The 14,928-nt window shown below is 37.0% G+C and overlaps 1 protein-coding gene across 3 annotated transcripts; it reads left to right on the top strand.

Moving 5' to 3' along the window:
• Positions 1-1,946: 1,946 nt before the first annotated feature.
• On the top strand, positions 1,947-13,562 carry LOC132986760 (transcription factor Dp-1-like). 3 transcript variants are annotated; one of them, XM_061053363.1, is made up of 12 exons: positions 1,947-2,102; positions 4,363-4,445; positions 4,561-4,627; positions 4,778-4,899; positions 5,799-5,920; positions 6,012-6,177; positions 6,321-6,467; positions 6,568-6,636; positions 8,455-8,606; positions 9,924-10,090; positions 10,851-10,929; positions 12,314-13,562. In XM_061053363.1, exons 2-12 carry the CDS (start codon positions 4,434-4,436, stop codon positions 12,450-12,452), a joined length of 1,242 nt encoding a protein of 413 aa, XP_060909346.1. In that variant the 5' UTR covers positions 1,947-2,102; positions 4,363-4,433; the 3' UTR covers positions 12,453-13,562. The 3 variants fall into 3 exon arrangements, with proteins under 3 accessions (XP_060909346.1, XP_060909347.1, XP_060909348.1); XM_061053364.1 differs by lacking the exon at positions 1,947-2,102 and adding an exon at positions 3,538-3,612; XM_061053365.1 differs by lacking the exon at positions 1,947-2,102 and adding an exon at positions 3,632-4,056.
• Positions 13,563-14,928: the final 1,366 nt, after the last annotated feature.

Raw genomic sequence — 14,928 nt, 5'->3', positions numbered from 1 at the left:
GACCACCTCACAGTGCAATTATATAATGTGAAAAATATGTGTGCAATAACCTCAGGTGCAAAAAGAGATGTAGAAAGTTAGAGACAAAAAAACATATTTATATTTTCATTTCATTGTACAGTGTTCCCTTTGTTATTTTTTGTATTATATCTTTGCTTTAATACCGTCTATAGCTTCTGTACAGTTTATTTTAAATCACTTAGCTGTTACTACAACTTATTTATTTTTACTTTTACTTTTTTTTGTACTTTTCTACTCTTTTTTTTCTCATAATGCTATTCTATTTTATATATAACTTTTTTGTAGAAGCTGACTCAGGGAGAAACGCACAAGAATTCCAATGTACCTGTACTGTCCTGTACCTGTGCAAATGGCAATAAACATCTATTCTATTCTAAATATCACCTAGAATATAATGTCTTTATTGTCATTATACAATTGTACAACGAAATGATTTGGCTTCACCTTAAAGTGCACACACATACAAGCATCCACAGCTAAAAACAACAAAAGAAGAAATAAAAAAAAGGAACTCTCATTCAGGTAAGATGGGCAATGTATGGCAGGAGTTATTTACAGGTAGTAGCATAACAGAATATAAATAGATATTGCAGAAATATAAAATAAATATTGCACAGTATGAAATGTAAAATATTGCAGAAATATAAAATAAATATTACACAGTATGAAATGTAAAATATTACAGAAATATAAAATAAATATTGCACAGTATGAAATGTAAAATATTGCCGAAATATAAAATAAAATAAATATTGCACAGTTTGAAATGTTAAATATTGCAGAAATATAAAATAAATATTGCACAGTATGAAATGTAAAATATTGCAGAAATATAAAATAAAAGAAATATTGCACAGTATGAAATGTAAAATATTGCCGAAATATAAAATAAATATTGCACAGTATGTGTGGTGAGGGTGGGACGGTCAACGCATGTCCAGGTTCAGTGTGGTTCACTACCTCTACTAAGATTTAAACATTTAAGATGGGTAAAAATGGTAACCATATTTTCATCTTTTCAGGCAACGACTTCTAAAAGTAATTGGTGAGCCCTGTTCATGATAGAATAGAACCTTTATTATCATTGTATACAAGGACACAACAAAACTTTGTTAGCAGCAATCCTAAACAGCAGCATTTACAAAAAAAACAACAACAACAGAAATATATTTGTGGTGATATGAAAGAGAAATATGCAAAAAGTGGCCAGGAAAATTGCTGTTCAGTGAATGAATGGTAATAATAATAATAAATAAATAGACAGTTGTGGTGACTGAAAGAATATATACAGTTATTGTTTTGCAGTGACTGATTAGGTAAACAAATATATATATATAGAGAGATATAGTGCAAATAAGTGAAGTTATGGATGAGTAAATAAACAGTTTTAGTGCAATAAAGATACAGATAAAGATAAACTTTATTGATCCCCCGTGGTGGAAATTTGTGCATTACAGCAGCTCAAGAAAACAGGGGACGGGAATATAATTATTAAAAATAAAAATAGAAGTTAAAAATCAAATCAAACATATTTACATCAGTTAAATAAAAAAATACAATAATGGAAAATTACACAGTAACTACACTGGAAAGAGTTATTGTTATTAAAAAAACACAGTGTGTAGCATGAGGTGGTGATGCTGGTAAACAGTCTGATTAAACAGTCTGACGGCAGATGAATTAATAAATAAATAGACAGTTAAAGTGCAGTGACTGAGTAAATAAATAGCCAATTATGAAGCAGTGAATTACAAAGTTATTGCACAAGTAATAGAAGTGATAAGTAATATAAGTATGTTAAGTGGGGGAGTACATTTTCTTCCGAACAGCAGGGGGCGATGTCTGTCATCTTTGCAGCTGGTTGGTTTGTACTCGACCTTATCCCGGAAGCTCCAGAATGTGGGCATGAACTAACTTTGCCCCCTTGCTTTGCTTTCGTCTCACCGATGCTGTCCAATCAGATCCCGCCAAAGCGAGACACCGCCAAGATCAGATTGTGAGACGCGCTGCTGTTAGCACTGCTAGCGGAGAGTGGATAGAAAGAGCTAACAAACAGTTTGCTAACTTTGTGAGGCGCACCGGTAAGCAACATTTATCCACTAAACCCAGCTGTCAACAAAGAAAGTTCTGGATGTTACATACATTTATCACAAGTTATTGAGTTTTTAATGTGTTTGAATAAGACAGAAATAGACAGAAAGCTATCGAATAGTCACATTTTAGCTCATTATCGGGTGTTGTGTATGACAGCTGTGGGTTAGCTCCACCGCTAACGATGGCTAACAAAGCGTATTCGCTAAAGACGATGCTAACTAGCGATGTGCTAACTATTTGTTCGTGTTTCACTCCTTCAACTTTCAAATAATCTGTTAAGTAAATGTCAACCTACCGTGTGTAACTACCAAACCAGTCGTTAGCAGTTTATCTGCTGATTCCATCTGGACCTGCTCAGTTTCTCTGCACTGAAATATTAAATGTTTTCAGGAGTTTTCTGCAAAATGTAAAAAAAAAAAAACAAAAAAAAAAAACAACAACAATTTAAAATGTGTTTGCATGACAGTTTGAATAAATCACACTTTAATTAGATAAAATTATTCAGCATGCATTCAACATTTGTTCCGATATATTATAATCAGACAGATAAGATGTGTAGTTAAATATAATATAATATAGACTTATAATGCTTTTTCAAAAGGGTGTTCTATAATGAATTAAACTATTAATGACACATTCAAGTAGACATTCATGCATCATAAAATCAAAACTTTGAAGAACATTATGCATGAATGCAGAACCAAAAATGTGCTTTAGGGATTAAACATCTCACAAAGTCTGCAATTAGATTTCCAAACAGTACAGAGATTAATAATATAATATAATAGAATAGAATATAATTACTTTATTGATCCCAAACTGGGAAATTGTGGCGTTACAGCAGCAGGTTGTCCAAACACACACTATGAGTAAAAAACACAATATTAGCAAATTTAAAAATAATAATAATTATGTTGTCTTTATAAAACTTTGTGATGATGGTTTCATTGTTATGATGGATATACATCTGACAAGTAAAGATCAATAACTGCCAATAAACAATTAAACATCAACAGCAATCTCATTACAAAGTGAGTCAAAGAGTTTTATTTACAATCTGAATAAAGTAAACCTCGCTTTTATTTCACAGTTAAGTTGTTTACTCTGAGTGGTTTTTTTTTTAATTGAAAACGACCTATTTGTTTGCAGCTTCAAACAGCATACACTGCTCACAGTATAATGGATGAATTCAATCTTTATTGCCCATAGGTGGGGATTTACCTTGCATGCACAGAGAGCTAAAAAAACACAACACAAACAAACATTTAGAGGACAGTTTAACACCTAATGCAGAGAAACAAAAGTACAAAACACAAACACGAGTTACATATTTAACACTTGCATTATAATTTGTGTTTGGAAACTAACTTAAAATGTATAAAAAAGTAGCTGAACAGTGCTCAGTATGTTTCCTGTTTGGTAGGGATTTAGACCTCCTCTTCCTCCATTCTCAAATGCCAACAACAACAGCCGTCGAAGAAACAGGAGAGTGCACTCGTAAGTGCACCAGAATCACTATTTCAACTTAATTCACCCATGCGAAATGCAAATGCACTTCTTTTTTTATGTTCGACCATGCTGAACTGTGTCAGGGATCTCCAGCACGGAACCAAATAATCGCTCAATTTGAACGTGAAACATTTTTTTTGAAAACGTGCACACGCTAACTGGCTAGCTAACGCAAAGCAAGCTCAGTGCAGAGCTAACTGTTAGCAGGGACTGAGAGCTAGCCACATTCAACAAAAAGATGAATTGGTATCGTCGTGGGAAATTAATGCTTTTGCTACCGCCTGCAACCGGAGTGTGTGTGTTACCATGCGGTGCTTCCACTAAAGCTCACATTAAGAGTTTTGCAGCTTGTGTGTTAAAAGTTAGCATGTTTGCGTGACCTGTAGCAGAAGTTCGACGATGCCTTTCCTCCGGACGTGCTCGGTACCTGAAGTAGGCCTTTGCACACTTGTTCTAGTAAAAGTTGTGAGCATCAAGAGGGAGGTTTTATACACTGGTCTTCATGCACTGTGCATTTATAAATCGCCCTCAGAGGCTCATGGAAGTAAAATAATCTGATTTTCTTCAAGGAGAACAACCGGTAACATTTTGAGATGTAGCTTTGTGCAATGTGCTTGCAGCTGACATTTCAGATGGGCCTCTGCAAAAAATGGTTTTATAGAATGGGGTGTACTTTGGGCTTAATTGTGAGGTTTTGAATGTAATTATAAACTCAGCACTGCTCTCTGTGTCTTCCAGGGTCGGAAAAGTGACAAAAAAGATCATTTTCATTTTAGCCTGAAGCTCAACTCCTCCGGTCCTTTGGGATCATGGCTAAAGATGTGAGTAAAAATTAAAAAAAAAAAAAACGAATCAAATTTGTAATATTGTTACATTTTGACTTAAGTGTTGTGGTTTTTGAGGTATAAAAGTATTTTTTTTTTATCCTTTTTGTAGGCTGGTCTGATAGAAACAAATGGAGAGCTGAAGGTTTTCATCGATCAGAATCTGAGCCCCAGCAAAGGTATCTACAATTGTTTTGGTGCCACATTCATCTTAATGGAAACAATGTTCTTCATGTATAGGTCATTGTGCATGTAGTTGGACAATAGGGGGCAACAGAGTATCAATGAAGAGCTGGACTTATCACTGATGTTCTCATGTCTCCTGTCAGGTGTCCTATCTTTGGTTACTGTCCAGCCTACAGCAGCTCCCGTGGCCAAACAGTTACTACCCAAAACTCTTGGGCCATCCAATGTGAATATTGCTGCACACATGCAACATGTGCCACACATGGTGAGTGGTGCTCCACACAACTATCATCCTTTTTGGGCTTAAAATATCAGGCCTTTATGCGCTCCTTACTCAGAACCTAGAAATGAAAAGTTCTGCTTTCTAAATTGTGACCGACTGAAAGATGTATTTATTTGTATATCTGCTTGCAAGTTTTCGCAGCTGTCTTACTGTTGTGTAAGCCCCTCCATTATCATTGTGAGGTGACCGGGTGGAGGCCGTTGAGCCTAAGCTTATCGACTCTACAGTCAGCAGGATTACACCCATCATCCCATTATATACATAGAAATGTATACATAACGCAAATCAGCTTAGACATCACCTTAGAGAAGGAATATATCACATATCTTCGACAATAATTATTATTTTTATTATTAGGGACGACATTTTATTTTGTTTTAAAAAGAAATATTAATTTAAAAATGTCAAAAACACTTACTGGTATCTTTTTCCAAATTAATGTGGTATTAATAACCTGAATAATGTGTTATAAGGAACTTTTTTAATCACAAATTAGGTACAATCAGTCATTAAACTGCAGCTGTCATGCAGCCTTGTAGCAGTTAAAGATCTGAGTTTATATTGTCCATATTAAAATGTAGGGTTCCTGTTATTATGAACTCAGCTCATCCTTGTATCAACCAGTCAGTCTGCAGCCTGCAGCAGAAATGTGCATAATAAACAACAAAACGTTTATACGCAGCTTTGATCTACTAGTTTTGGTTTCATTATGATGTTCGCTTTCTGTTCAGGTGACTACAATAAAATGTGAACAGCAGGAAATATCCTAACCAGCAAACTCTGTTTTAAAGTTCATTTTACGAACTTGACTGCAGATTTAAAAAACACTCACTATAACTCTTCAATGTTTTCATTCCTTTCTTTTGCTCTTTCCTTCGAAGGTGATCGGAACACCACAGAGGCCTACGATACCCAATGCCATTTTGGTAAACAGTCCCCATACTCCCAGTTCTCAGTTCCTTGCTCAGAGTCAACCTTCTGATGCCTCTCCCTGGTCATCAGGGTGAGTCTTAAACACATTGATTCACGGGAGATGATTCTTAATGTTTGACACATCGGTCATAGTGAGTGACATTGAGGCTCTCTGTCCACAGGAAACGAGGTAAAAAAGGAGAGAAGAATGGAAAGGGCTTAAGGCATTTCTCCATGAAAGTGTGTGAGAAGGTGCAGAAGAAGGGAGTAACCACCTACAATGAAGTGGCAGATGAGCTGGTTGCAGAATTCAGCTCTGCAGACAACCACATGTCACCCAATGACTCGGTGAGTGCAACAACTGCACAACATTTTCTCACAGAGACGAGAGCTTATGTAGGACCTTACAGAAAAATGTGAAGTAGGAAAAAAGGGAATATCGTGCTTTATACATTATCCTGAATATATTCATGATTTTTCCTCTATTTTAGCATGTGTATGACCAGAAGAACATTCGGCGGCGTGTGTACGATGCACTCAATGTGCTCATGGCCATGAACATTATCTCGAAAGAGAAGAAAGAAATAAAGTGGATAGGCCTTCCCACAAACTCAGCGCAGGAGTGCCAAAACCTAGAGGTAAATAAACTTGGATGTTATTAAATCTTTTGTATTTTGCACATTGTAATTTCCTTTTGTCATAATTCTACATCATCATTCCTGTCCTTTTTACTTTTAGGTGGAGAGACAAAGACGGCTGGAGAGGATTAAGCAAAAACAATCACAGCTTCAGGAGCTCATACTACAGGTGGGTGAACAGATTCCTTATACTTTTATCTGTTTTTATCTGGAGAGATGCTCTAATTAAATCACATGTTTAGTTAAAAGCTGTAGTTTTCACTGCTGTTGAACCTTTGAGAGATGTGTCCAGCATTCCTCCCCTCTCCTGTATTAGGGATTAGAAATAAATATATGCAAATATTCTATGTAGCAATACTATATGGATACAAGGATGCCAAATATTGCTCTTTAAATTATGTAAATGGTCATGGGAGTATAGAGTTTACCAATTAAACCTTTGGTACAAGATGGATAAAACAATTTTCCTCTTTGGGGAGCTGGGTGGTGAATTTATTTGTGATAAATTCACTGAGTTCAATTTAAGCTCAGTTGGATGGTTAGAAAGTTTGTTAAAACAAAGGACTTCTGTTGAGGTATTTTAAAAGATAATAATTTTCAAACACCCCAGCTGCTGAAGATGCTGTCTAACTTTTTGCATTGGTTTCATTTTGTTAAAATATTGAGTTGTGTTGCACTATATATGCAAATTTCTCCATTGTGAGATGAATAAAGGATTATCTAATCTTATTTTATATCGATTTAAACAGATTTACGTTTGAACACCTGCCATTAAGGCCGCATGAACTTGACAAAGTGTTGTCGGTTTGCTTTACAGTCAGATATAGCTGCAATAAAATTACTGAAGTGAAATAAATTGACTATTTTATCGTTTAAAGATGGTGAAAAGGCTTTCTTTTAGCTACATTATTTTCAGCGGTATTGATTTTGCTATTAGGGGCTTGTGTCCACAGAGTGTTTTTAATGTGCAGCGCCCGTTTTCAAAACAAAACCAATGCAGTTCAGCGTTTTCAGCACACAGCTATCTAAAAACACACACCTAACGGACATTACCGAGGGAAGCAGAAGTTAACTTTGGTTACCTAGCAACAATGAGAGCTGGTGAGAAGCGCTCTGAAATGGAAGTTGTGGGTGCTGACAGCGCAAAAAAAACCAAAAACCTGTCTCTGGACAAAGGCCCTAAATGTTACTTGTATATCAAGATTCAAAAAACTTTATTGTCTCACATTGTGACAGAAAATTACCTTTTGTTGAGGCTCAACATGAAAACATACAAACATTCACACTAACACTCACATTAGGTCATAAATAGCTAAAAGTAAAACCACATATGCCCAGCATTTAAAAAAACATTGCTTATTTAGCCTTGTTTAAAATGCGTATTGCATTGGGAATTAAAGAGTTTCTGTAAGTTTTCTTTTTTGCCAGTGATACTCTAAAATGCCTGCCTGATGTACTGTTTGTGTACATGTTTATAACCCAGTAAAGTTATATTGTGATGGTCTCTTATCAGTATGCTCCTCTGGATCCCTGAACCTATCATTTATGCAAAATGGGAGGACAAATATTAAAAAAAGTAAAGTGCATCAAGACATCACTTTTGCTTGTGTTTATTTGAATACATCACTGATAGTGTAAACTAAACCTGATCATTATCAACGTAGTAAAGGAAGTTTATGGCAGAGCTGCTGTAATGGATTGCTATTCAGTTAACAGCTGTATTCAATGAACTGGACAGTGAGTGTAAATCTATGATGAATTTGGAGATGTAATAAATGTCAAGTGCATTCAGTGCTTTGTAGTGGGGTAGACGATGATGTGTTGAAATGTTTAGTGGGAGACATTTAGAGCAGATCTGCTCTAACAACCGACATGTTCAGCGCTACCGAGGAATTATTTTTTTGAATTGTTGATTTTTCTCTTAATCCAAACCGAAAGCTCTCTGCAGCTGCAAGGTTTTCAGCCCTCTTTGATCTTGTCTTTGCAGCAAATAGCTTTTAAGAACCTTGTTCAGAGGAACAGACAGACAGAGCAGCAAGCAATCAGACCTCCACCTCCCAACTCCATCATCCACCTTCCGTTCATTATCGTCAACACCAGCAAGAAAACGGTCATCGACTGCAGCATCTCTAATGACAAGTATGTGATTTCCCTTGCCCAATGTGCAGCACGTTTGTGTGAAAATGATGTTTATATTTAAGACTCATGATGCACTTAGAACAAAAAGCATGATATTAGATGGATAGATACTTTATTGATCCTGAGGGAAATTTAAAGCATCCAGTAGCAGCTTACAAAAACGCACATGACATGAAACAACACCCACTGTCCCCCCCCTCCCATAAGTATATGTTAACCCGAACAAAGATTTAAAGAAATGCCTACATAGTGGCCAAATTTAAACTGTACAATTAAAACTTACACCTATAAAATGTGCACAACCTGTGCAGGAATGAGAATAGAATCATATGTACAATTTAACAAAACAGTTAAATCAGACCTGAGTGGACCTACAGCTGCACAGCAGTGTCAGGACCCTGGTGCACTTTTTAAATGAGTCTGTGCATTCTTTAGGTGTTGCCTTCCTAATATTCTATTACAGATAAACAGACATTAAAGTGTCTAACCAGAGGATGTCTCCTTCAGGCAGCTGTGCAGCTGAAAAATGCTTCAGTCCAAGAGTCACTGAGGGAGGACAGAGTTCTTAAATGTTCACAGCATCTTTGGCCTGTTTTGATGGAAACATTTGAAACAGCCAAATTAAGAACCTCTATATTGTAGATTTTGTTTTTTTCCTCAAGAAAAGGTTTGGATTCCAGGATTAATATTGTAAAAATGATCAGAGAGGATTTCTACTGGTTGAGGAAATGAATTACCAGCCCATTTATGATAGCAAACGCATCATTTACAGGTAAATAGATGTTCAGCCCTTAGTAAGTGAACACCTTGGCATGGTAAAGACTACAGTCAACATTTGGAATGATTTTTATTTTCATCTTTTTTTTCTCAGTTCCATAAAGTAAAAAATTACTTTGGATTCCATAATCAGTTTGCATTGAATCAAATCAGACCCAATTGTTTTATTCTTCAATGAATCGTCATGGAATCTAGATTTGAATCACATCATCCTGTAAAGGAGCGATAAACGCCCCTAGTGACCAACACATGCACTGTGTGTCTTACTCTTCAGGCCCCTGGCTGAGCTTTGATTATATATTTTAGTTTATGTGATGAGAATTGTATTCAAAGGCCCAATAATCATTTTTCTTCTACATCCAGTGTTCTATGATACATATATACAATATAAAGTGAATGTACAATATGTATACTTGTATCAGTGTACATTTCCTTAACCTTAAGGATTGAGTGACATTTAGTAGATATGTTGTTTAAATATTTTTTTGTTGTTGAAAACTTTTTTTATGTTTCCTGTTCTCGCTCTTTCTCCTCCTGCAGGTTCGAGTATTTGTTCAATTTCGACAGCATGTTTGAGATCCACGATGACATCGAGGTGCTGAAGCGGATGGGCATGGCGTGTGGTCTGGAGGTTGGAAAATGTTCTCCAGAAGATCTGAAGGTCGCACGCAGCCTGGTGCCCAAAGCTCTGGAGCCCTACGTTATAGGTGAGTGCACACAGCCCTGAATATACTGATTTACTCATATTAAACAAGCTGCTCTAAAGTCGTCCATCACACAACTTTTTAAAACTCGTTTCTCTTATGTGCACACTATTCTTCTTTCTCTGATGTAAACTAAATGGTACCAGTAGAAGAAGAGGAACACACATTTACTGGGGCTGCCTTTTAAATTGTAGGATGAGATTGATGCATTGAATAACAATTTGCAAGTTTTTGCATTTAAGCGGTATCGGGGGCATTTCTGATGCTGGTATCAGTATTGGAACAACTCTCCAACTTGCACGCCAAGCCCTCAGTGAAATAACTGTTCCGAGGTGACTGGGTTGGGAGGTGTAGTCTCTACCAGCAGTAGATAAATATCTTAAGAGATTATTATTTTTGCTTTATTCTAGGATCTCTATTCAGAGCAATTCATAAAAAGCCAATTTGGGCAAAGCACTTCCTAATAAAAAGGGACTTCAGGTTTATTTGACTGATTGTATTGTTCTTATTGGAGCTATAAAAATAAGTATAAAGTGAAGAAAACTGAGAGTCTGATACATTTTAAAGATTCCTGAGATCCATTTGAATGTTTACTGCTGTTACAAAGCACAGTTTAAGCCATGACTACTTGAGAATTTGAAATGGTTATAATAAATTCCCTATTTTTGGCTGATTTGAACTGTGATATTTGTGATCTGTTACACCACCAGGGACTGTAGTGGAGTTGTATTTCTGCATGTTGATATCATCTTCTTTTTCCTAGAAATGGCCAAGGGTCCTATCAGTAACGTCTACATCACTGGAGGGTCCTCTGCCAATGGAACACGTTACCCTGCGAGCAGGTGAGCGGTCATTTCTGTAATAAAGCGAATGTAATACGACCGAAGATTTTTTTTTCACACCACTTCACTGGAAATGCACCAATTCAGGGATTGATGACCAGAACTGAGCACTTTTCAGCCTGTTCAGCTGTGATCGCTGACTGGCAGGTTCTCACATTTTAGAGCCGATTCTGAGCTTATCTCAGTGTTACACACACAAGCTGCTCGTTTTTATACCGTGTGGACTATGACACACACAAAAACAAGACAGCCACACTCACACAAGCAAACATGTTGGCTGTTCCCAGGACTTCCTCCCCCCCCCACTCACCGCCCAAGGTGCTGTCAATATGTATGTAGATGCTCTCACTGTCTCTCTCGTTGGCTCCCCTGAACTGGGGTACAGGATGTTAAAATATAATTAAATAATTATTGCTCTAATATATTTTGGTTATGGTGAAAACATTTAAAGGATAAAACCTCAGTTTGTGATTAAAGTTTGACCTGCCGTGAGACAGATTACTTTGCTGGATACATAAGAGATTAATGCTTATTAATATACAACGGATATATAGCAGGATAAACAGCAAATCTATTTTTTTCAGGAGTCTGGAGAGTGCAGCCGAGTAAACTTCTCTCTAATTTATTTTATGGCATAAAATACCTAGAAATACGGGAAATGAAGGGTTTCACACTCCAGATCTTTTAGGGAGATTTGTCTGAGTAAGAAGGAGTGATGGTTGTGTTACCTGGTGAAGTTTTGAAGATTTTTTTGTAATAAACAGTTAAAGGCTTTACATGTGATTTTTTTTGATCCAGCAGATGTCGCCCTTAAGCACCAGCATGAAACCAAAACAACTGGCGCTGCATTGTTGTGTTAGCATGCTAATGGTAGCGATCTTTATTATGCTCGTATCTTCACACTGCATGTAAATTTACCTGAAATGAGCGTGATCTAGAAACACAGTTAAGCAGTGAGTACAGTATGTTATTCTTCTTTTCTCTAGTCCCTCAATTAAACAACTTTTATACGTGAGGGGAGGAGTCAGCCGGCCGTCCAGGCGATGTAAACAAAGTGAAGATAGGACTCTGAAAACTCTGAAAACATCAAAGACAGTGGGACTCGGGTGTTACACCCATTGTAGACAGTCATGACTCACAGAGTTATTTTCAGAGGCTATACTTGATTTCTATTATATTTAAGTGTGAAAAATCACATATTAAGCCTTTAACAGACTGTTTTATTTTGAAACACAAAATAAATTGTCATTAAAGAAAAGTTCCAAAAAACATTTGTTGTTGCTGTCAAAGAAAATTTGAATCAGCAGGTCAGACCTTGAAGAAATTGCAACTGGTGAATCTCTATGCTGAATTTATATAAATGTTTTTCTTCTTCTCCTCTCAGTGACGGTTGCACTGACGGCACCATGGCCTCCAGCTCAAATGACTCTCACTACAGCGGCTCTCGTGTGGAGACTCCAGTGTCTTATATGGGTGATGATGACGACGATGAAGAGTACGATGAGAACGAGGACGAGGACTAAAATCGTCTATGCCACGCCACTCCAACAAGCACAGACCCCCCCCCCCCCCCACCTTCATTGTGGGAATTTAGGTCCCCTTTTTTTGTGTGCTTCTCAAACCTTTCCCCCCCGTCCCCCCTCCCTATGCCTGTATTTCTGTCCGGCTTTCTCAGGGGTGTAGATGATGTTGAAAGAACAGAGGTGTGCATGGCACCCATCTTTTTTCTGCTCCTGAATCACGTGCACCTGCACCACCACCACCGCCGCTCTGGGGGAGGCGTCGTCCAAGGGAACTGTAGTCTGTCGGCCCGGCGCACCACGCTCAAGTCTTTGTATGTCTACTCCACGTCTCAATAAGCCATCCCACTCTAAAGAAGAAAAAAAAACAAACCTCAGTAAAACGTACTGCTGTTGGAGAATGTATTATGTACCTGTTTGAATAGTTATTACTTTGCGATGACAAAGCGGCAGACATGACGAGGATCAAAATGTTCAAAGATGGCCAAAAGTGTCTGCTTTAACATGCCCTGTTAGTGCATTTACCATGGTTTCTGAAATGCCTGATACAGTTGTCATGGCAACACAGGATGGGGCTCCATCAGGTGTGTTGATGAATTTTTTTGTTTTGTGTTCTGGGCAATAATTTGAAATAGTTTCTTATCCTCTATTGTGTTGGGCTGGCTTCCTTCTGTTCTGTAGGCAGCCATGTTTTCCTGATTTATTTTTTTTGCTAGAGTTTTTTTTTTTTTTTTTTGTATTCTGGATTTAAAAGGACTTCTCCATCACCACCCTGATAACGCCTTGGTTAGTGTTTACAGAATAATGGCACCAGCAAGGTAAAGACTTTTATAACCCAGGCTCCTTCTAGGTAAATAAGCTTTGTTTGTGAATTACGTATATGAACCCTACGACGATTGTAGCTTATAGTATCCTTTTAGAGGCCAGTGGTAAAAGATAGACCTTCAAAATTTATCGATGTAAAAAATAAATGTGTGGTTGCATAGGTCTTTATGTACTCCCTTTAAAGATCTCCCTTTTAAAAACTCAGCAACACATGTACTGACTCTTCCAAATACCTTTTTCTGTAATCTAATATAAGTTTGCAAAAATAAATATAGATTGTTTTAATAACTTGGATTCTATAATTGATAGGCTTTCAAGCAGAAAAAAGCAATTGACTTATTTTTGTCAGTCACAAAAAATCTTTTACAGAATTCAAGATGTATTTTATGCAAGAGACCGGGTTAAAAAAAAAAAAAAAAAGGAACCACAAGTCTCTAAGAGTTCGGGCTCCTCAAAACTGACATTTTTTGAAAGAGCTCAGGGATCGAGTGTCTCCAGTCAGACCTGTGAGTGCTCTGAATCTCTGGTTGTCGGAGTAGAGCCACGACAAAGTTGATGCTCGACGCAGGAAGAGGAGAGAGATGAGGTGAGTTAAACATTTTTAACTCTTTTTCCTTACTACATCATTTGTCTTATATTGCTCTTTTTTCATATGTCTATCATCATATAAAGAGAAACTGATCTTAGAAAAGGGCTTACAAAAGCAGCCGTTGATATTCAGACAGCGACTCTTTCTTCGATGAGGTGTGCATGACCAAATGTTTTTGACATGGAGAACCGATAAGAGCCTGAATGAAGCACATGCTGTAGGCACTGCAACACTTAGAAGTTATTTATTTATTTTTTTTAGTTTCTGCCTAACAAGTCTGATCTTCAGCCGCCAAAACATGTTCCAGCGTGGCATTAAGCCCACTTTCCCCCTCTCAAAATCTCCAATTAAAAAGGAATGCTTCATAATCTTTAAGCAAAAGTTGAAAGGTTTTTCTTTGTTATTTTTGAAAAGAGATTCTCATGGAAGTGTAAGCCCAAATACACACTCTTATTTTTGAGTCAATTATTTTAAATCTTAAGCTAAATCTAATAGCAGAGACTTCTGCAGTCTGAGTCAATTCAAGTGGATGGAAGCAGGATTTAAATGATGTCTGGCATGTGCTAAAGGATTACTGCTTTCTGTACACAGATCCAATGTAGTCCACATAATGAGGGGGTCTTTCAAAGCTAAATGAATTACCCACTTAATGAATCATTGCTGATTTTATGTCTAAGCACTGAAATAAAAAAAACAAATCATTAATATGGTTATTAAGACTAACATTGGAAGATAATCACTTTATTATTTTCCTGTAAAAGAAGCTGGATATTCGGCTGCCTTCGCACAGCAAGCCTTCATTTCTACTTAGATTTTATTTATTTACTTGTTTACTTTTTAAATGTGGCCTGTGTCCGACTCCTCTGGAAATCCACAAATGAAAGTGGCCAAAATCTGATTTGAAAATAAAAATCTGATTTTTGCTGTTCACATTGTCATAAAAAAAAAATCTGAACTGAGTCACACAGGACTGAAAAACTGTTCCGGGTAACTCTTGCATGCAGTGTGAATCAGCCCAAGTTTCTCATTTTAAACAGAATACGGGCTGGACATGTTGAATCACTT

Source organism: Labrus mixtus, chromosome 13, assembly GCF_963584025.1.
Source record: "Labrus mixtus chromosome 13, fLabMix1.1, whole genome shotgun sequence".
NCBI lineage: Eukaryota > Metazoa > Chordata > Actinopteri > Labriformes > Labridae > Labrus > Labrus mixtus.
The sequence above is the reverse complement of the archived record's forward strand: the minus strand, read 5'-3'. Positions and strand labels throughout refer to the sequence as shown.

Coding starts and splice junctions, on each gene's coding strand:
- LOC132986760 (XM_061053363.1), top strand. Junction 4,628..4,777: donor GAATCTGAGCCCCAGCAAAG/GTATCTACAATT, acceptor GTCTCCTGTCAG/GTGTCCTATCTTTGGTTACT. Junction 6,178..6,320: donor ACATGTCACCCAATGACTCG/GTGAGTGCAACA, acceptor CCTCTATTTTAG/CATGTGTATGACCAGAAGAA.